At 44.2% G+C, this 21,782-nt stretch overlaps 1 protein-coding gene across 2 annotated transcripts; it reads left to right on the top strand.

The window, feature by feature from the left end:
* The first annotated feature begins 584 nt into the window (after positions 1–584).
* Positions 585–21,023, top strand: LOC100618762 (zinc finger protein ZFP2). 2 transcript variants are annotated; one of them, XM_016422421.2, is made up of 6 exons: positions 585–713; positions 7,166–7,566; positions 12,265–12,344; positions 15,743–15,869; positions 16,662–16,757; positions 17,852–21,023. In XM_016422421.2, the coding sequence occupies exons 2-6, from the start codon at positions 7,533–7,535 to the stop codon at positions 19,513–19,515; spliced, it is 2,001 nt and encodes a 666-aa protein (XP_016277907.2). In that variant the 5' UTR covers positions 585–713; positions 7,166–7,532; the 3' UTR covers positions 19,516–21,023. The 2 variants fall into 2 exon arrangements, with proteins under 2 accessions (XP_016277907.2, XP_056652825.1); XM_056796847.1 differs by lacking the exons at positions 585–713; positions 7,166–7,566; positions 12,265–12,344 and adding an exon at positions 12,352–14,418.
* Positions 21,024–21,782: the final 759 nt, after the last annotated feature.

The raw sequence follows: 21,782 nt of genomic DNA, 5'->3' as shown, positions 1-21,782 counted from the left end.
GCTCATCAAAATGGAATGAATCATAATGTCCTAAAGGTTAGCTCCGAGTGCTGCCCACTCGCGCTTCAGACTTCCTCCTCACCTGGGGAGTGGCTGGGAAAGCACAGTTTTGTCTACTATTCGCTACTAGTAAAAAGTGTAAGATCTAAAAGCACCATTGAAGAAAAAGGATTTCAAAGCACTTCTAAGGCTTTCAAGCGCCATTTCCCACTACCAGCCTTCATCAAATATGCGGTTTCCCTTCTTAACAAATCAAATAGCATTAGCAGGAGCATGGCATAGCATGGAACAGGGGCTTGGATTTAGCAGTCAGGGAACCTAAATTAAGACACCTTAGTCTCTCCGGCAGCCTGTTTCCTCACCTGTAAAATCAAGATAATAACTAACCCTTAAGGTGAGTAGAGCCTGGCACTGAACATGGAGGGAACAAAGACAGCCTAGGTCATGGGAGGTCTGTGAATTTAGGACCCACATAAGGTGCCAAGTCGAACCCTAACTCGGTCTTTCGCCTCAGCTCTGGCAGCCCCCGCTGGGCGCGCCGCCAGCCCCACGGCACGCTGGGAATTGTAGTCCGAGAACGAGGCTCCACACGCGCAGGCGTAGTGGCCCGGGGGCCGGCGCTCCGCCATTGGTGGCCAGCCGGCTCTGGAGGCTCATTGTGGCCGCCCAAGCGAGCGGTTCTCGGACAGGCGAGGTCCAGAGTTCCCGGGCCGGTGAGTGGGGATGGGAGGTTGGGCTGGACAGCCAATTCTCAGCTGCTGTCTCTCTCCCTCAGTGTCGCCCCAGCTCCTCCCGGGCGGCTCCGCAGCGCTTTGTCTTCGGCCCCCTGTTGGGGGGTCGCGGGAGCGCCGAGTGCGCCTGCGCAGTGGGGGGGCTTCCTGGGGCGTTATAGGCGGGGCACGGGGGGAGGGGCTGGGGTAGAGTATGTCTAAGAGGGGAGGGGCTGGGAGCACAATGTCTATAAGGGACGGGCTGGGGCCGAGTATGTCTATAGGGAAGGGGGTGTTTCTGAGGGCTGAAGGGGGCAGAGTGTCTATAGGGGAAGGTCCGGGTCAGAGTGGGCCAGAGATCCGATGATCTCATCTTTCAGGGCCCCAGGCAACTCTCTCAAGACAGTTATCCAGGAGTCCACTATCTGCATTCACACCAGAATTTCACCACACAGATGAAATCATTGATCGGTACAACCCAAAAATATGCATTATGCATCTCTACAGTGAACAGTACAGAAGCTAATTTTTAGTTAATAATTAAATGCTTGCTTGGGCGCCTCATTCCGGCACCACTCCAGGCTCTCAGATCATGCCCCGGGAGGAGCCTTGGCAAGCTGGGCCAGGCGGGGCGATGCCCGTAGACATCCTCAGGACCTGCCGCACACTGGCCACCGGCTTAAGAATCTTTTCTGCTTGAATCCAACAAGTATATTTTAAGCTCCCGTGAGACTTGGGAATGGAAGCCACAAATGTGACAAGCCCTGCCTGAGGAGCTTGCAGTCTCCTAAGGGAAACAGCATGCACGTAGGTACGAGATAGTTTTAAGGAGAAAATACTAGGAGCCTGGGAGCTCAGGAATGGGGTGTGCACAGTCGTGTGTATCACATGTAATATAAAGATACATGCCTAGATGTGTAGACATATATATAATTTTCATAGTATTTACTTATATTAAATTATAAATTATTTAATTATATAAGATACATATAATTCTGTATGTATATCGTATACAACCTTTCCTGAGTAACCAGCAAAAGATGAAATAATTGTAGAAACAAAGGTTTGATTTTCCAAAAACCTCTGTTGCAGTACATGCCAATTGCCTAACAAATCGGGGCCAGGCCCTTTCTTCTCCTTAGGGCTGGACCCCAAATGGGTTTGACAGACTTTTACATATTAAAAACAATCAAATAAGGCCAGTTAACTAAAAGGGAACAATACAACATTAAGTAATCTGATTTCTAATTGGATGAAAAGATGAGGGTCATTCCAGATTGGGAGAGGGAGAGTGAACAGCTATTGTGAACCTTAAAAATTCCCAGACCCTACTTCATAAGGTTGGATTAAGACCATTCCCCATTTGGGCAGTGAAGCTACTTAGATCAGGAATGTGAGAACTCTGCTTCACCTACTTAAGCATGCCTTAGGGGAAGATAAAGTTGTAAACTCTTTGCTGAACAATGAAAAGTACTTAAACCCATACTCATAATAAGGCAAAAAGTTCTTAAGATAAGTACCTATAAATGTCAAGCTACTTGTGAATTTACAAGGAACAAAGAGCTGAGAAACTTACTCAGAGCTTTCCTGTTGTGAATTACACAAAAATTTACACCTTCTTAGGTGTGGACTAAGAATGGTCTGTCCTTTGAAAAATGTCTACTGTGATTGGTAGATGGAAGAACTTAGGGGAGGTGACATAGGAGAAAATTCCCTGTATAAGGAGATGACAGGCTCTTAAAAATAATACAGTCCCTAGGGAGGCTGTTGGGAGAGAGCTCAGGAAACAGTCTCTTGAAGGCAGTCTTTTGAGACAGTCAGAAGAATCCCTCTCTGGAGAAGGATGGCTGGCTGAACTGGTGTCTATATTCTTACTTGGACAGATTTTGTGGTGAGTGATTAAGAACTGACTGATCTCTCTCTTAAGACTCAGGTCTAGGCCATGTTGGCTTAAAGCCCTTCATACTTATGCCTTTCTTACTCTTTCTCTCTTTAATTCCTCATTGTATTAATTAATTAAAATCTCTATAAAACCCAGATGACTTGGGTATATTTGAATAATTGGGAATATTTCCCTGGTGACCACCTTATATTTGATTTAAAAACAAAACACTGTAGTGAAAACATATTTCCTGCGGTCACAACTTACTCATCCACTCTTATATCTACTACAATTTAAGTCTTCCACTATTGTAATCATCACAATTTAGTTCTACCACTATTTTAATTATTACACTATAATTCCCTGAATTCAGGAAAAAGAGGTATTCCACTCCCCACAGGCATCTGTAAACAATCACAGGAACAGGGAAACAGTAACTGATTGATCTGTATGGGGTCTGTTTTCAGATAAGACTTATGAGTTACTTAAGATGTATAATTATGAGAAAACTCCTATCTATCTAAGGATCTGACTGAGTATCTTGGTTAACATCCCCAAGGTCCTTGGTTGGGGCCTCTCAACAGCAGCTACAGGTGGTCTAGTTGCCCAGGTCACAGGGTTAGTAGGTTCAGTGTAATAAGATTTTCTCCCAAATTCCGCAAATTGAATAAACATTTTTCACCAAGCAGGCCCAAAATTGAATAGAAAGGGAACTGAGCCAGCCCCAGAATTGAATCACAAGATGGAGCCAGTGTGGGTCACTCAGTTCCCACAATTAATTACTTGCTGTTCTAATTCCCTCAATTTTCTCACATCAGATATACATATATAATCAACATTACAGAAGATAGTATTTCCATTTATAATTAAATCCCTAAATTAAAGTTCAATTTATATTTATAACTAATTTTTTTTAAACCCTTACCTTCCGTCTTGGAGTCAATACTGTGTATTGGTTTCAGGGCAGAAGAGTGGTAAGGGCTAGGCAATGGGGCTTAAGTGACTTGCCCAGGGTCACACAGCTGGGAGGTATCTGAGGCCATATTTGAACCCAGGACCTCCCATCTCTAGGCCTGGCTCTCAATCTACTGAACTACCCACTTGCCCCCTATAACTAAATTTTAAATAACCCAAATCCATAGGAGTTGATAAGGTTACCAAGTGAGATAGTATAAAAAGAGAAGAGGGCTTTGAATTCTGTTTGGGATTTTAGATTTTATTCTGGAGGCTAATAGGGAACTACTAGGGATTTTAGTAAGAAGGTAACAGGGTCAGACATGGGCTTTAGGAAAAACACTGGCAGCAGAGTGGAGAATGGATTGGAGAGGAGAGAGACCAGGAGGGGTGGTCAACCAGAAGGCCATTGCAGTGACCTAGAAATGAGATCAGACCCTTCACTAGGGTGGTAGCTGTGTAAGTGGAGAGAAGGGGATGTAAGAGATGTTGCCTAGGTAGGAACATCGGTGGCTACAAAGCGGATGTGTGAGAAAAGGATCAAAAGGTGATACCCTGCTTGTGGACCTGGAGTCCTGGGAGGATGGCCTCGATGATAATAGGAAAATGGGATGAATGGAAGGTTGGAGATCAGTTTTATTTTAGACTCGTTAAATTTCAGATCCTTGAGGAATATCCTCGATGATATGTGATGTGACACAGGGCAGTAGATGATAAAAGGCTAGAGCTCAGGAAAGAGATGAGCACTGAATATTTTGATCTGGAGATCATCTGCATGGAGGTGATAGCTTAACCTATGGAAACTGATGAAATCAAGAGGGCCTAGGACAGCCGTGGCAGGTACCCACCAGGGCCCTCAGGAGGAAGATTCAGTCACGTAGCTGAGAAGGACCACCCAGCTGAGGGAGGAGAACCAGAGAGGAGAGGCGGTAAACGACACTCAAGTGCTGTACATGGGGCAAGAAATTGAGGTCTGAGAGACCTTTAGCTTTGACAAATGAGATCTTCGGTCATTTTGTTGAGAGGAGTTTCAGTGGAAAGATGAGGTTGGAAGCCACACTGCCAACAGTGAGTAGAGAGGAAATGGTGGCACTGAGGGTGGGTGGCTTTCCCAGGTTTAAATGACTTACACCGAATACCCCCGTCCCTATGCAGTCCGCACTTCATGACCTTCTTATTGGCCCTTGAAAATGGAACTCTGTTTCCTGACTTGGGGCGTGTTCGCTGTCTCCCCTTCTTATCTCGGCTCCCTCGCTTCTTTCTGGACCCAGCTGAAATCCTAGTCTCCCAAGCACGCTTTGCCTTTCCTCTTTAATTCTAGTGGCATCCCTATGTTGAATATCTCCATTTTCGCCTGTATTACTTTTTGTCGACATAGTGGTTTTGCATTTTGTCTCCCCCTTTGGACTGTGAGCAGGGCCTTGAGACTTGTGAGGCAAATTAAAATTGGATTGTATTATTTCTATATATCATCTCGTGATCTGAATCCATTCATTTTCTCAGCCTTTGAAGGGCAGGCACAGCTGAGGAAGTTAATTATTTCCAGGTTTCTAAGCCTTTACCTGAGAGGGACCCCTACAAAAGTGCTGTTTCTTAATTGCCAGAGGTCTGGGTTAGCCATAGATGGCTGCCTAGCTCTGGTGAGAGTGAGGATGAAGTAATTGGGGAGGAGCTGAGACCTCCAAGGCCACCTCTTCATTGTACCTGGATGAGGAGGGGCAGGGGGCGTCCAGAGGACATGCTGTCAGACCAGTCAGAAGACACACCTCCATATAAAACACGGTAAACTTCCACGGAGCCCCTATTAATAAATGATGTTATACTCAGAGAAATGGGCTCATTTTATTTATTGGTTACAATTCCAGGTGCTTCACTCGAGAGCTTTCTTTCTGAAAGTCTGGGACTTGGCACAGTGCTGGGCACAGAATGGTTTTTGCTAAACGTTTATTGATCAACTGAGAAGGAGAGACAAAGGATGATAACTCACCGTGATGATGAGATCAGAGAAGGATGTTTTAGGATCAGGGAGACATGGGTGGGTTTGAAGGGAACAGGGTAGGAGTAAGCAAATGAGAAGTTGAAGATAAGGGCATAATCCGGGGGCTCTGCTGGAGCAGGCAGGATGGGCTGGGATTACGGTTCATGTAGGGATGAAGGCCACCTCTGTGAGACAGACAGGGACAAAGGAGGAGATGGTGGGAAAAGATGTTTGGCAGGTGTGAGATGAGGGAGGAAGAGAAAGCTCTAACTTCATGGCCTTAATTTTTTTAGTGAAGTCGATGGCAAGGTCCTTCTCTGGGAAGCCGGTGGTGGGGTGCTGTAGGAAGCTTAGGTGTCAGAATTTAGATGAACCACTATGAAGAAGGGGATGGGGACTCCCTTAGGAAGGTATAAAAAAATTGCTTTGCTGTGCTGAGGGCCCAGTTAAGATGCCATAATATAAAGGGGCATCTGGGTGGCTCACTGGATAGAATGCCAGGCTTGGATCAGGAGGACCCGAGTTCAAATGTGGACTTAGACACTTAGCTGTGGGACCCTGGGCAAGTCACTTAGACCCTGAGTGGAAGCTGTGGGGCTAGGGAGAGGAGGAGACACTATACCAAGCTGCGGAAGTAGAAACAAGATTTCACAACCGGCTAAATATATAAAGCTTGTGAACGTAGTTGACTAGAAAGATGGTGGATAGTGGCCTTCCCAGAGACAAGGATGTTGGGAAGAAGACTTGTTTGGGGAGAAAGACAAAGCCGAGTTTTGGATATTCCAGGTTGGAAGTTTGTATGGGACGTTCAGGGACAATTGCAATAGGCAGTTTGTAGTGTTTGTGATGATCATTAACCATTGCGATGAAAATTATCTCGAGACTGATTTCTGGATAGGAATATAAGCTCATTGATTATATCAGGTTTATTGGTTAGGCCAGTGATAAAGGTCTCTGTGGCTCTCAGGACCAGGGACAAGCTGAGCTCGGTCAGGCAGTCGAATAAATAGATTTTTAGGAGCTCATTGTTCAGCCCCTCCCTTGACCATCCCAAGACGTCCTTCATTGGTGAGAGCTGGTTAAGGGGTGATCCGTCAACCTATCTACCCCTCCCCATCACAGACAGGTCACACAAGCCGCAAAGGGACCCTTCTCCCTTTCATCTATCTGTTAACCAGATTCTATTGAAAAGGAAGACATTCCTTGGGATCCGCAAGGTCAAAGAAAATGCAAAAAGCAGCAGCCTGGATGGTATCTCTGACTCAGATCCCAGCATAGGAAGTCACAGTAATTCTTCCTAATATACAGGAATTAATACAGTATGTGAAAAATAAATTCTCGTATTAAGTTGATGGGAGCTGAGAGAGATTTTTCAGCACGAAGGTTGTCTGCATTGATAGTGGGAGTAATAGCACAGGACACATCTAGAAATACACTTCCATAAACAAATGTACAGGCATTGGTTGGACCCAGAGCCAAATGTTTGTATTTAAAGACCTCTTTCTGACTTGTAAAGTGAGGTTCCCCTGCAGCAGATCCTGAGCACTTCTGCTGGCCCTGGCACATACAGGTTTGCTTTAAGGCTTTGTTGAAGGATTGTTAAATGAATGAAATGCAGCTTTCACTCATTTGCATTTTCAGGGTCTCTGCAGTGCCTTGGGCTGGAGTGTATGACTGATGCTCATGCCAGCTGTCCCTGGCCCCACCAGCCCTCTGGGACAGTCTTCATAGTCTGGGCACCCAAGCAGTTTGGGCCCCAATGCAGCTCTTCCCAGCCAGGAAGCTACAGAGAAGGCCCCAGGGGAAGCAGCCTGGCTTTTGATCCTCCAAGTCCACTTGAAAGTGGGGGAAGACACGGCTGAGGAACAAGATCGTCTTATAAGAGAAGGCAGTATCTTCTCTGGACCTTTCTGCAGAACGTTGGAGCAGAACCGGGGGGGACTGTGCAATCCTGGAGCTGCTGGCTCGCCACACGTTGCTAAAATCAGATCATCAGAGAAGGGGGACCATGGAGGACTTGGCTCTTGTGATTGAGGAGAGAGGTGAGAATTGTGCGAGTTTGAGGGTGGGAGAATCTACTGCGTGGGAAAAAGAAAAGCTCACTGGTAGGGCGCTGCAGGCAGGAATGGATTGGCCCCTCTGATGGTGCCTGACCCCACCAACCCCCAGCATATGCACGACTGGCACTTTATGGCCTCCAGTCTCCACCCTTGGCCTGCCCTAGGATTTGTTTTTATCCCAGCCTACATCCTTTTGTCTCATCATTTGGTTGGGCCAGGCAAACGTGTTTAAAAGAATCCCTTATTTTAAAAGAGAGCACAAGGAATAAAATGACGGGCCCCTCGCACCCAAAACATGAAGGTGGATTTCTTCTGGTGAGCTTACCCTCTACTCAAAACCGCCATCTTTGAATGATAGTCTATATGGAGTGTCATCTCCCCCTGGAGGCACCACACACACACACACACACACACACACACACGCACACACACAGTTATTATTTTATTATTTGTAGGGCATTGAGAACTCTTGACTGAATCACCTCAAGGTTAATGTTATTAAGCTACTCGAGCAGGAGAGTGTATTGTAGCGATCATGGTGCCACCAGACCCAGGTGGGTTTGACACTCAGCTCTGAAACTAGCTACTGATGTGGCCTCACCGAAGTCATTTCATTTCCTTAATTAGAAAATGGGGATAGGAATATTTCTGTTACTTCTCCGACAGGATTATTCTGGAGAAAAGGTTCTATAGAAATGCGAGTTATCCTCATCCTTATCTCTTAGGGAATTCCAGATTAACTCATTAATAGGAACACATTAGCCTGTAAGTACATGTTTTGGTTTTTAATATTTCAAACTCAGAATGATTGCTTTCCATTTCGAGAAGCAGTGAGGTGTAACGTAAAGAACACTGTGTTTAGGGGCAGCATGGTGGCCAGTGGATGGAGCACCGGCCTTGGAGATGGGAGGTCCTGGGTTCAAGTCTCGCCTCAGATACCTCCCACCTGGGTGACCCTGGACAAATCACCCAAGTCCAAATTGCCCATCCAGCCTGCCATTTTGAAGTTGATTTTTTGAACCCAGATGTGGGACTTTCCTTTTATCCCATTAGATTTGGCCATTTGGTCTATCCTGTCCAGGGTTTGGGGATTCTGGTTCTTCTGAGTTATCAACAGCCTCCCTCAGCTTTGTGTCATCTGCCAATCTGACATCAGTAGACCACTCGTGTCTCCATCCACATCATGGGTGAAAATGTTTGCTAGAACAGGGCCAAGAAAGCATTTGGACAGAAATCAGGTTTAGACCAACATCTTAACACCAACTCATACTGTGGTAAACACAAAGTGGAAGTGCAAGTCGATAGAGAAGATCACACCTTCAAACCCATTAGCAAAGAATGGGATGGCCCAGTGAGCTGACTCCATGTGTAGAGACAGGAGGTCCTGGGTTCAAATCTGGCCTCAGACATTCCCTAGTTCTATGACCCTGGGCAAGTCACATTACCCCCACTGATAGCCCTTATCACTCTTCTACCCTGGAACTAATACGCAAAATTGATTCTAAGGCAGAAGGTCAGGGCTTTAAGGAAAAAGAATGCTAAGAACAGAGCCAGGACCTTTAGCAGCAGAGACTGTAGAAAGTTTTTATCTAAACAAAGGAGAAAAGTTGTCACAAATCAGAGACAATTCACCCTATGCGATATTTTTAAATTTTTAAACTGAGCAAAATTAAGGTCTTGGGTCAGGATCTGATGTCTAACATGTATAAGGGATTAATTACCATTGACACTGTGAGATTAAAAATGAATAAATACTCAAAGTATTTATTATGTAGAATTTAATAATAATAATAAAATGAGTAAGAAAGAGGTTAATACATATATATGTATATACTTTTTTTTTTTTAACACTTACCTTCTGTCTTGGAGTCAATACTGTGTATTGGTTCCAAGCCAGAAGAGTGGTAAGGGCTAGGCAATGGAGGTCAAGTGACTTGCCCAGGGTCACACAGCTGGGAAGTATCTGAGGCCAGATTTAAACCTAGGACCTCCCATCTCTAGGCCTGGCTCTCAATCCACTGAGCTACCCAGCTGCCCCCTATGTATATACTTTTGAGCTCTCCACTAGTCCCTCCCCTGAACATCCCAATACATCTCTGATTGGTAAATAACCAATGAGGAGGTGATCCTCAAGACTTCAACTCCCCCATTTCTTCAGCACAGGAAAAGGTAGGTCCTTGCTCGGACCCAGATTCCGACACATCCTTTTATTGGCTACGTGGCTGGGCCACCGTATCTTAAATGAGTCAAGGTTCACTATGGCTGCCTAGTCCATCTTTTAAATAGGTCAGGGTTTTCCCTGACTGGTCAACCCTGCCTTTAAGCAGGCCTACATCAGAAAAGGAGGAAACCCAAAGAGATTTAGGGATGTCTGCTAGAATTTCCAAAACATGGGCTGCTTGTCTCCTAATTGCCAGGAATGAGGACTGGAAATAGAGAAGGGGAGTTCTCAGGCAATGGTAGAGATAAGGAATCATCAGGAGAGCCAGGTATCATGACTCTGAATTTACAAAAGAGAGATCCACAGGGGATTCAGGCATTAGGAGGAATGATTGTTCTCTTGTCCGAGATCCCATGGACACAAGGGGAGCTATAGCGAGGTACCCCCGGCACCCCAACCTTTACAGACCCAGTGGAGTGCACTCAGAATCAGGGTTGCTCCCTAGGTCAGATCTGGAAGCCCCGGTGCCCAGTAAAACAATCGTAGTAAGTGTCCCTGACCTTTAGGATTACATGGGGCTCCTTGCTAGGGGGAAGGGAACAGACTGAAATACATAGGGATAAAACATCGGGGTCTGGGAAAGAAAAATCACCCCACTCCGTTCCCCTCCCTCCCACCATCATGAATCAGGATTTCTCCGGCTTCCCTCACAGTGACTGCAGTTCTCCTGGGAGGCGTTATGGTCATTACTGTGAGAATTACTATTCCTGCTGGAGCCTCTGGATATTCCGCTTTTGTTCGGAAGCTCCTGATTCTTTGTCATATATTCTGTTACTTCACAAGCTGGCCTTTTGCAGAAGCAACATTTTATTGACTTCTCGGTTTGCAGACAGTATCAGCTGTCTGGGCCAGAGTCCTAGCGACTTCTTGCAGGAGAGTGTTAGTCTCCTGAACTGCGGATGTCCGAATAGAGCCAGGACAGATGATGCCTTTTCTTGGTCTCATTTAGCCTTTCCCAGGTTTTCCCTCTTAGCTTTTTCCTATTCCTTTTTCCCCCTTCAGAAGCATACACCACTGTACCTTTCAGTGGTTCTAGGCCCACAAGAGGCCAGCCTGTGCAGAGCCTATAAAAATAGGCCCTTCTTTTCTAGGAGAGGTGAGAGACACATGATTACAGAGTGAGTTTAATTGGATCTGACCCTGCATATCACTTAGCTGCTCTACATCCGTGATCATAAAACTGGCTTGGACATTCATTTTCCTCCTGGCTAACAGGATTTGATTTATCCCACTATTTTGGGTGGACAGAACAGTCTCCCATTTCTTTTAGCACGATTCCCCAGCATGGTGGAACCTCACATAATCCTCAGGACTACTTGGATCCCCCTCTGGGACCTCTAACAACCATAGCCTTTCTCCATCAGAGTAAGGTATTTATCAGCTCCACAATATCACCCCAGCATGGATTAAGCCCTCACTTCCTCCTTGGCTCAGTTTATAATCTTTTTTTCTCCACCCACTAACTCTCACATGTCACATCTCAGGAACCAATCATAGTTTCTTAATTTGCCTGGGCCACCCAGGGGAGCAGCAATTGTGAAGTTACCCTGCTGTCTCATGATATTTTTTTTTTTACTCTCATTGCTTTCTGTCTCACTGCTTCTTAATTTCCCTTTTTCCGGTGGCCTGTTTATCTTACCTCACTCGTTGGTATTTGACCTCCAGATGGCGTCACGTGAGCAACACCGGAAAAAGGAGAAATTTATTTTAGACATAACTGACTGATCGAGGCATCCTTATCAGATCAGACGATTCAACAACCAAAAGACCCCAAGTCCTCTTTATGCAGGGCTCTGTATACCACTTGTGAGCTCACCTCTCAGTTCTTCTCCTGGACATCTCAAGACATCCCTGATTGGGAAATAGCTGCTGAGGAGATGGATTTAGAGACCCCAACTCCTCCCTCATTACTTCATCCCAGGAGGGGTGAGTCTTTGCCCAGACCCAGATGTCAGCACCTTCTTTCATCAGCCACATGGCTGGACCTTTCTAGTCCCGGGTCCTGATACAGGAATTAATATAGAATATGAAAAACAAATTCTCACATAGTTCAGGGCCTGGCTGGCATGGCCTCTAGTGGGTGCCTGCTCCTGGAATTGGGAGGGCAGAGTTCAAGTCCTGCCTCTACGTGTGGGACCTCTAAGCAAGCCACTTCCCCTTAGTGTGCCAGGCAGTAAGAGCTGGTCAGCCTATATGGATGCTTTAAAAGCCTTAGGTCATGACTGAAGGAAGCAGGCTGCTGGCTTGGCTGTCTGCAAGGGTTCCAAGGTCCTTGGAGAGAGCATTGTATCCTGGTGCCAGGCTGGGGATGCTTGGCAAGGGCTTTGGCTCCTCCCAAGCTGGTGCCCTTGCAAGGCACTGGAGCCTGCTTGGTTCCCCCACATGGCCTGAGCTCTGGGATGCTCTCTGCAACTTTCTGCTCCATTCTGCCTCCCTCATGGCTCCTCTTTCTCATGTAGGCCTGGCCTTCCCAGACCTCAGCTTCCCCCAAGGAGGTGCAGAGGAAAAGGAAGAGGAAGAGGAGCTACTTAGCTTCCAGGTAAGTTGTTGGCAGTCATTCAGCCCTGCAAAAAAAAAACAAAGCATCAGGCCCCAGCATGGCAGGATATCCCAGTGCCTGTTCTCTTCTGACTATGCTTGATGGGGATTGTGCTGCCCAGGCCTCTGCCCCCGACTCCACTTTAGGAAAGGGCTATATTGTGCATGAGAGGATTGTAGGGGAAATAGCGATGAAGAGTCCCCGGGTAAGAGGGACAGGGGCCCAGGGCTTCCTGTCATCAGTGGAGGAGCCTGGTTTGGGCAGCTGTGGCCCCTTTGACCTGCATGGCTTTACCCAGAGTTCACTCTGTTTGCCACAATGTAAATGAGATGCTAATGACATGTTAAGTGCCCGGGGCAGCATCAGGTCTCTTTTGTGCACAGACTCTAGGGAAGGCAGTGGGGGTGGACATCAGGCCTTATTTGAGCCCAGCCCTGTGTGGCTGGGGACCTGAACCCCTATGTTGGCTGTGCCTCACACCCGAAAGGAGTGAGGACCCTGGAGATGTCTGAAGATTGGCAGGAGTTCTACCCCAGGCCTCATCTGAATGGGCCTCATCTTCCTAGTCACGTGGTGATTGTTTCCACCCACCCTGCTTCCACCAGCATTTCCCCTGGTACAGATGTTCCCAGATAGACTAGGAAGCCATGTTAGCAGTCTTCTGTTGTATTTTTATTTCTTTGGTGAAACATTTCTCAATTGCATTTTAATCTGGTCCAGACTATATACTGGGGTTTGGGGAGGGTTTGACACCTCTGTTATAGGGAACAGAGTGCTGAACTAGGAGTCAGAAAGACCTGAGTTCAAATCCTGCCTCTGACTCTTAGTCACCATTTGACTCTGGGTAAGTCATTTAACCTCTGTCTGCTTTTGTTTTCTCAACTGTTAAATGGGGATAATATCTGTACCATCTGCTTTCCAGTGTGGTTTTGAGGCTCAAATGAGACAATATTTGAAAAATGAGCCACTGCCTGGTCAGGGCTCAGGCTGCCTCATCCTTCCCCTCTCTGGGTCCTGGTCAGCCTCTGGGCCTCCCGTGTGGCCCCACAGGTGGCCCTGTGCCAGCCTCTCTTCCTGACCCTTCTCTAGCTCTGGGTTTCCTGCTTGTCTTCAAGCCTGGCTGCCAGATCCCTCAATATCAAACCTCTCCTGATCCTGCCCTGCCAGGAGAGCCCCAGCCCACGGAGGTCCTAGAGAGCAGGGCTGGTGAAGGAGGGCCGCATCCCTCACTTTCCCCAAGAGCCCCACAGAGTCATGGCTTGGCTTGCTTGAGACTTGGGCTTAAGGGAGGCCGGTGCATGGTCTGCGGCTCTTTGTCTCTTCCTGAGGACCCCCCTGTCGTGTGGCCGATGTGAGCCAGCTCTGAGCTTGCCCTGGCCTCGGTTTGAGGCCTTTCTTCTCTGTATGTCTGTCCTCGTCCTTCTCAGTGACTTCTGTGAATGAGGCCTCTCGGGCCAGGCAGGGCATCCCTCTTCCTGGTCACGTTCCTCTCGGGACAACTTAACAGCACAGACAGCACTCTCTGGGGGTGAATCAGGCCGAGCTAGACCTCGTGCTCGTATGCACGGGCACTCGCGACATTTCATGATTCCAGCTGGTGAACCTCCCTGTCGAGGTTGCCCACAGTGTTTGCTCTCTCCCAGAAGCGGGGCGTCCATCCGCGTTCATGCCATTCATTGCTAACAGAACTAAGCAGTGCGTGGCCAAGGCTGGATCACAGGACTTGACTGGAAAACCCCTTCCAAGGTGATGTCAGACTTTATCGACGGCTGATTCCTGCTGTTCAGGGACTGCCCAGCCATCTAAGGCACGCCATCTTGCCCTCAGGCTCTTCTGGCCTCTTTTCCAAAAGAACACCATGGAAGAGAATCCAAGACGTGTCTTCTATCCAGGGAGACGACACTGGATTGTTCCCCTCAGTGAGTCCCCCGCCACCTGCAGCCTTCTTCTCCTGCCTGGATCCTTCTGGATGAATCCCTGCAGAGCCCCGTCCTTCCCTGGAGAGGAAGCTGCTGACTCTGCTTTACAGTGTGTACCTCCCTGTACTCTGAAAACCTCACGCCTGTTCTTAGCAGTAGGTATCTGGTGGTCTTCCTTTTGCCCTTTCTCTGGTCTGTTCTCCAGCCTCCTAGCACAGACTTGGGATTCTCTTTTGCACCTTAAGATCCTTTTTCTTTCATTGTTTTCAGGGCAAAGCCCTTCCTTTTTTTCCCCCATGAATATATCATCCTTCCTTGTAATTTAGGACAAAGTCATTCCTTGGGCCCCGTCATGCTCTTTTCTAGAAGGAAGACCAGCCTGCATTTAGAGCAGAACCAGTCATCTTGACAGAAATACAAACGTTGCAGACTTGATTGTAGCTCGCTGCAAGATTCAGCTTGCTTTCCATAACTTCTGGAAGTAGGATCCTCAGCCCTATTTTTTTCTCTGCTTTACAAAGATTCGTGGAGAATTGTTCAGCAACTGCTCGCTTGGGCTTTCAGGTCCTGAGTCTCAAACTCTTCATTTGCGAGCTTTTCCTTACAAACAGACATTTGGGCAATCTCACCTACTTTCATCTTATGAGAATTCCCAATGGATTTTATAATATCTTCCTTCAGTTCATTTTCTTTTTGCCACCCAACCTTCTCCCAAAGAAGGCAGATGTCATCACTTCCATAAAGCCAGCTGTCATTCTCTCTTCCCCGGCTCATTAATGATCCCACTCCAACTCTCATATCTTGCTAACCATTGATTTTGTATCTTACCTGCTTGTCACATTTTATGGTTATTTTATATATCGTCATTTTAGAATGTCCATTCCCATCAGCTATGTGAGAATGGGAGCCAAGTTTTACTTGGTCTTTTTGATGACCTATTAATGCTGTCCACATGGGAAATGCTTATTGATAAATCTTTATGGAAGTAAGCAGAGTAGGGACTGGGGAATTTTCCCCTGCCAATATCGGGAATAAAGGAAATAGAGTTTTGGAAGAGAGAGAACTATGGTGGCAGTAGCCAGAAGTGGGAAGATCAAGGACCTCACCATAGTTTTGATGCCCTCCATTCTGCCCAAAATCTAATCAACAGGATTTGTTTGACTAGAGTAGCATTTTAAGTTTAATTGTGTGTTTATTTAAGATGTATTTTGACTCTACGAATGTGTAGTTTAGCAGTAAAGTATGCCCTGGGTCTCACTTGGGGGGATTCTGTAAGATTCTGAAAGCAAATGTTAAAGTCGAGTGTTAACTACATGCTACAGAGGGAGGCACATGGTATAGAGTTCTAATACTTGACACAAGATGCTCAGAAGCCTCAACGATAGGAAAAGCATTCTCTCTGTCCTATCTATTCCATGCCCCACTGAGGGAGGAAAGGAGGGAGGGATGGTCCTGGCTGAATAGGAGTGTTTGTTTCAGGAACCATTGAAATTCAGGGATGTGGCTGTAGAATTCACTCAGGAAGAATGGGGCCAACTGAACTCTTCCCAGAAGAATCTATTCAGGGATGTGATGCTGGAGAACTACAAGAACTTTGTCTACCTTGGTAAGGACGGACAGCTTTCCTCATGCCTCAGAACTTATTCATTGGAGCATCTTTGCATCTTCATTTGCTAAAGTCTGAAGAGCATAACCAACATTTTGGCTTGGTATGTAGAAGACATAATGGGGTAAGAGGGCTAAATTTAAGGTCAAGAGAAAGTGTGTTTCTGTTCCAAGGCAAAAGGTCTTTGCTTTATATATTTATAAATCTGCAGCTTCCTTGTACCGACCCTGTATATCTTGCCCGCCCTGTTCCCATAGATCAGATTTTTCCTTTGAAATACTATGTAAGTACATAAATATATGAAAATTGCTCTTATAACAGAGATTGGGTCAACGGATGAATTTTCTTTCTGCTTTCAAGGCAGCTCTGGGGATCCTTTGCCAAACTTCCTGGGAATAGAATGTAAAACATTCTTCAAAAGTCCCCTCTAGAGGAGTAGCTAGGTGGCTCAGTGGATTGAGAGCCAGGCCCAGAGTGGCAGGTCCTGGGTTCAAATTTGGACTCAAACATTTCCTAGCTGGGCAATTCCCTTAACCCTCATTGCTTAGCCCTTACTACCCTTCTACCTTAGAACTAATACATAGTATTGATTCTAAGACAGAAGGCAAGGGTTTGAAAAAATATATTAAAATATAAATTATATATATAAATAAAAATATTTAAAGAGTTCATTGTAGCACTGTCAGGGCCTTCCCAGCATACCGTTTTCCCACAAGATAAAGCGAGGCTGGGATTGAATTCTTAGATGATTGTTCGCCCTCATCCCTTTCCTCTTTATTTCCTTTTGAGCAGGGCTTCCAGTTTCCATGCCAGCAATGATCTTATTGTTGGAACGTGGAGAGGCATCATGGATGTCAGAGGAAGAGGCACCTGGAGGCATTCTTTCAGGTGAAGAAATAAAGCCAGAGTGACTATAGCCATTGCGAGTTACAATTTAGTTGTTTGGTTAGGAGGCAGCACCTTTGAAATGCTGGACTATCAGCTAGCCTTGGAAGCCTCCAGGAATATTGAGAAGGCCTGCCCCTGTCTAGTATGAACTGTATATAGCTTCATATTTTTCACTTCAAGAAGTAACTTTCCTTATAGCTCTCTCTCATATTTCTTCTACTCTTAGAAAAAAATTTGTTTCTCCTGTCTAACTCATTCTCCTATTCATGGGAGCTCATACATATAACCCTTTTTTCCTACTCATAGGGCCATTTTTTTGGTTCCAGTCTTTTTTACCTCTCATCGATAGTATTTCACTGGCCTCCTATTTGGTCTTCCTGCCTTTAGGACACCCCCCCCCCCATTCCAATCCATCTGTTCCTCAACTAAACAGCAATAATATCTTACAAATAGCAAAATTTACAAAGGGAAAAAATATTTTCCCCAATTATATGTAAAAAAACTTTTAACATTCATTTTTTAAAGTTTTGAGTTCCAAACTCCCTTCCTTTCTTCCCTCCCTCCTAACTACCCCCTCCTTGACACATTAAGCAAGCAATCTGATATAATCATGTAAAACATTTTTCCACATTAGTCATTTTATAGAAGAGATCTAAAAGAAGAAAGTGAAATATAGTATGTTTCAGTCTGCTTTCAGACTCCATCAGTTCTTACTCAGATGGTAGATGGCATTGATGATAATTTTGAATAGGATAGCGCCAAAATATAGACCGCTGAAGCACAGCATTAAAGATGGATCTCCAGGTTGACATTAACCCATTAACTAATACTTTGTGAGTAAAGTTACACAAGTTGCTCATCCATTTACATATTCTGTCATCCAACCTATATTTCTCCAGGGGGGGGGGTATGGGGGACAAAAATGTAGATTTAAAAAAAAAACCTGAATTAAAAAAACCAAGAAAACAGTGCTTTGCCTTTTAGATTGGTCATCTATCTCTTTGATAGAGGAAAGAGAGTCGAGAACTTAACTATAAAATACCTTTCTCTTAGCTAAGATGATAGTAAATTTTGTCTTTTTTTTCCCCTTTCAGATTCTATCAGTCATGAAACTGTATTTAAAACTAGGAACACAGCTCTCAAAAAAGGCATTTTCATGGGAACATCATCCAAACAAAGAATGGCAAAGGCTGATGGTAGCTGGAATTCCAATATGGGAAAAATGTGGAAACGTGATATAATGTTAGAAAATCAGAAGGACAACCAGGAGAGACAATCCAAACAAGTAACAATTGCTGTTAGAAAAACTTTTAATGAGGCAAGTGTACTTGAATATAATACATTTGGGAGAAATTTTCATCTTGGGTCAATCCTTGTTCCACAACAGAGAATTTCTACAGTTAGGAGTCTTCACAATTATGATATCCTTGGGAAGAGCATTAAGGAATTTTCAGATCTAATTAAATGTAACAAAACCATCTTAGGGAAGAATCTTTCTAAGCCTCTTGGTTACCACTCAGGTCTTATTCAATATCAGATGATAAATAATAAAGACAAACCCTTTGATTATAGGGAATATGGGAAAGCTTTCAATCAGAATGTAAACCTTAATAAAACAGTACATACTGGAGAGAAACGCTTTGAATGTAATGAATGTGGGAAAACCTTTAGCAACAATTCATGCCTTACTCTTCATCAGAGAATTCATACTGGAGAAAAACCCTTTGAATGTAATGAATGTGGTAAAGCATTTAGCCAGAAATCAAACCTTACTCTACATAAGAGAATTCATACTGGAGAGAAACCCTTTGAGTGTAATGAATGTGGGAAAACCTTTAGTCAGAAAGGACACCTCATTGAGCATCAAAGGATTCATGCTGGAGAAAAACCTTATAAATGTAATGACTGTGGGAAAACCTTCAGCCAGAGGGGAAATCTTAATGAACATAAGAGAATTCATACTGGAGAAAAGCCCTTTGAATGTAATGAATGTGGGAAAGCCTTCAGCCAGAGAGGGCACCTTACTGAGCATCAAATAATGCATGATGGTGATAAACCCTATAAATGTAATGAATGTGGAAAAGAGTTCAGCCATAGAACATCCTTTATTTATCATCAGAGAATTCATACAGGAGAAAAGCCCTATGAGTGTAATGAATGTGGGAAAACCTTTAGCAAGAACTCAAACCTAACTCTCCATCAGAGAATTCATACTGGAGAGAAACCTTATAAATGTACTGAATGTGGAAAAGCCTTCAGCCAGAGAGGGCATTTTAATGAACATCAAAGAATTCATGCTGGAAAGAAACCCTATAAATGTAGTGAATGTGGGAAGGCCTTCAGCAAAAACTCCAACCTTACTCTACATCAGAGAATTCATACTGGTGAGAAACCCTATGAATGTAGTGAGTGTGGGAAAGCCTTCAGCAAAAAGGGTCACCTTACTGAACATCAGAGGATTCATGCTGGAGAAAAACCCTACAAATGTAATGAATGTGGAAGAGCCTTTAGCCACAAAACAACCTTTATTAATCATCAGAGAATTCATACTGGAGAGAAACCCTATGAATGTAATGAATGTGGGAAAGCCTTCAGCCAGAGAGGAAACCTTACTGAACACAAGAGGATACATACTGGAGAGAAATGCTTTGAGTGTAATGAATGTGGGAAAGCATTCACTCATGGATCATCTTTCATTCATCATCAGAGACTTCATAATGGAGAGAAGCTACACAAAAGAAATGAATGTAGAATGTAGTGGAAAGGTGGCTGAATTTGGAGTCAGAAGATGTGGATTCAAATTCTGAACTTGATCTTAGCCAAATGGCCAAAAAGCAATTGGCTTCAAATTTTGACTGCTACTTGCTATCTGTGACAATTGGGAAAACATCAACCACTCTGGGCTTCCGTTTTTTTCATCTGTAAAAAAAAAGCTTTGGTTTGTTGGGGTTTAAAAAAATAATTCCAACTAGAGGTGATATGGATAATCACTAAGATTCATTTCAGACAGTTATCCATGATAGTATTGGTGTGGGAAAAAACAATGAGCTAAAAAAGGAAATCTCATTGATGTAATAAATTTAGGAAAGATTTCAGCCCAAGTTTAATGTGTAAGAAGCATCAAATAATTTATACTACAAATAAGCCCTATCAATGCAGTGACAAAGGGAAGATTTTTTGAAGTGTAGGTCATTTTTCATCAGACACCTTAAAGATTTTTAATGAAATCTTTTTAATAGCTGGCTTACAGGGTTTTAAGGCTTGTCATGCACTTTACATACATTATTTCATTTGAGCTTCAAAATAAACCTGGGAGGCAGCTACTATAGATATCTCCATATTACAAATAAGGAAACTGAGACAGATGAAATGATCTTCCCATCACTGCAAAGCAATGAGGGGGAAGAATTTGAATTCAAGTCTTCCCAACTCCAGGTTTAATATTCTCCACTACCATTTGCTGCCTCCCCAATAAACCCACTCAAATATTATTTAACAGAATAAAATTCAGAAACTTCTCATTGCAAATAAAAGATTTTAGAGAAATGACCTAAAGTGACTTTCTTGCCTCAAGTTGGGTAATGTTTTAAAATGGAGGCTGCCTCTCTGAATTTAGATCTTTTTTTTTTTTTTTGGAACGTAATCTGACAGTTCAGATGAGCAGTTATCTTTGACTCATAGTGGCATGATTGGGGATATACCCAAAATGTTATCAAGGTTTTTCATAGCAAGATTATTTAAAAAAAAATAAACGGAAGCAACCTTAAGTCCAACAATAGGGTCATTGTATTACATTAATGCGATGGTATTAAGCCAAAATATGAGCAAAATAGAGAAATCTGAAAGGATCTTTATGAAATAATTGAAACTAAAAAGAACCAGAAGAATGGAGTACAAAGAAATGGATAAGTGAGACCTAAGGGAGACTTAGAGAAAGTTATGACTGGAAAGTTATGACATTATTTGCATTGAAGTTCATTTATTTAAATGTAAATAGTTGCAAAGCAAGTTTAATTGGTTGTATTGATGTCTGATGTTGTTTATAAGTCATTTAAAGAAATAAAGTAGGACTGGGCCCATCTACATGTTTGGCCTGGGTAGCATGATGTAGTGGGACGTGTACACTGTACTTGAAATCAGGAGAACTGGGTTTGAATCCCTGGGCTATAACTTGGTACCTATGTAACCCTGAACAGATCATCACCTCTCAAGAGCCCAAATAATTGTACTTGCACTTTTTTCTACTATTAAATGGGTTCATTAAAACTGTTGTCCTTTCCTGGTTGTGAGTGTTAGAATTGAGAGAGTACCTCAGAGATCTTATAGTCTAGCTCCTCTATGTGACTGAAGAATAAGTTGGGGGAGAGGGGTGTGGAAATAACAACGATGGTGGTTTTGAATTCTATTTCCTATCAAGGAGAGAGACAAATTTCAGGATAAGACATTCTGAAAAATAGAAATGATCTAGGAGACTTGGGGTCAGCTTCTGGGGAGAATTTAAGATATGGATGTACGGGATGGTTTTAGAGCTGCAGTCTACCAATAACTGAGAATGGCCGAGAGTAGCCTTGACCCAATTAAAGCATGAACAGGCTGCCATCTTTAGTTTTTAGTGGACTTGAAGATGTTTTTTCTTAATTCCAGTGACACGGACATGTATATTTGTAAGGGCACAGCAAAAGCAATAGTCATACACTGAAATAAAGCCTTAGAATGCATTAGCACTCACTCTTTTCCCTAAATCCTCCACCTTCCAACTCTACTTGCATTAGACTCATATGCTTTTCAAAAGTTCTTCCTCTATTAAACCCCAAGGGCTTTCCCAGCTGCCCAAATAAAGCTCCCTCTAATGTCTCTTGCTGGACTCTTCATGACCCCATTTGGAATTTTCTTGGCCGGGATACTGGAGTGGTGTAGCAGTCCACACCTATCTAGGGACAAGGGAAACAGAATGTAAAGATTGGCTTAGAAGAGAGCATGCTCCAGTCTTGTACATGGCTGGGAAAGCCTCTGACCCTTGACCCC

This window comes from Monodelphis domestica, chromosome 4, assembly GCF_027887165.1.
Source record: "Monodelphis domestica isolate mMonDom1 chromosome 4, mMonDom1.pri, whole genome shotgun sequence".
Taxonomy (NCBI): domain Eukaryota; kingdom Metazoa; phylum Chordata; class Mammalia; order Didelphimorphia; family Didelphidae; genus Monodelphis; species Monodelphis domestica.
The sequence above is the reverse complement of the archived record's forward strand: the minus strand, read 5'-3'. Positions and strand labels throughout refer to the sequence as shown.

Coding starts and splice junctions, on each gene's coding strand:
- LOC100618762 (XM_056796847.1), top strand. CDS start 14,203: ATGGAAGAGAATCCAAGACGTGTCTTCTATCCAGGGAGACGACACTGG. Junction 14,419..15,742: donor CCTCACGCCTGTTCTTAGCA/GTAGGTATCTGG, acceptor TGTTTGTTTCAG/GAACCATTGAAATTCAGGGA. Junction 15,870..16,661: donor CAAGAACTTTGTCTACCTTG/GTAAGGACGGAC, acceptor CCTTTTGAGCAG/GGCTTCCAGTTTCCATGCCA.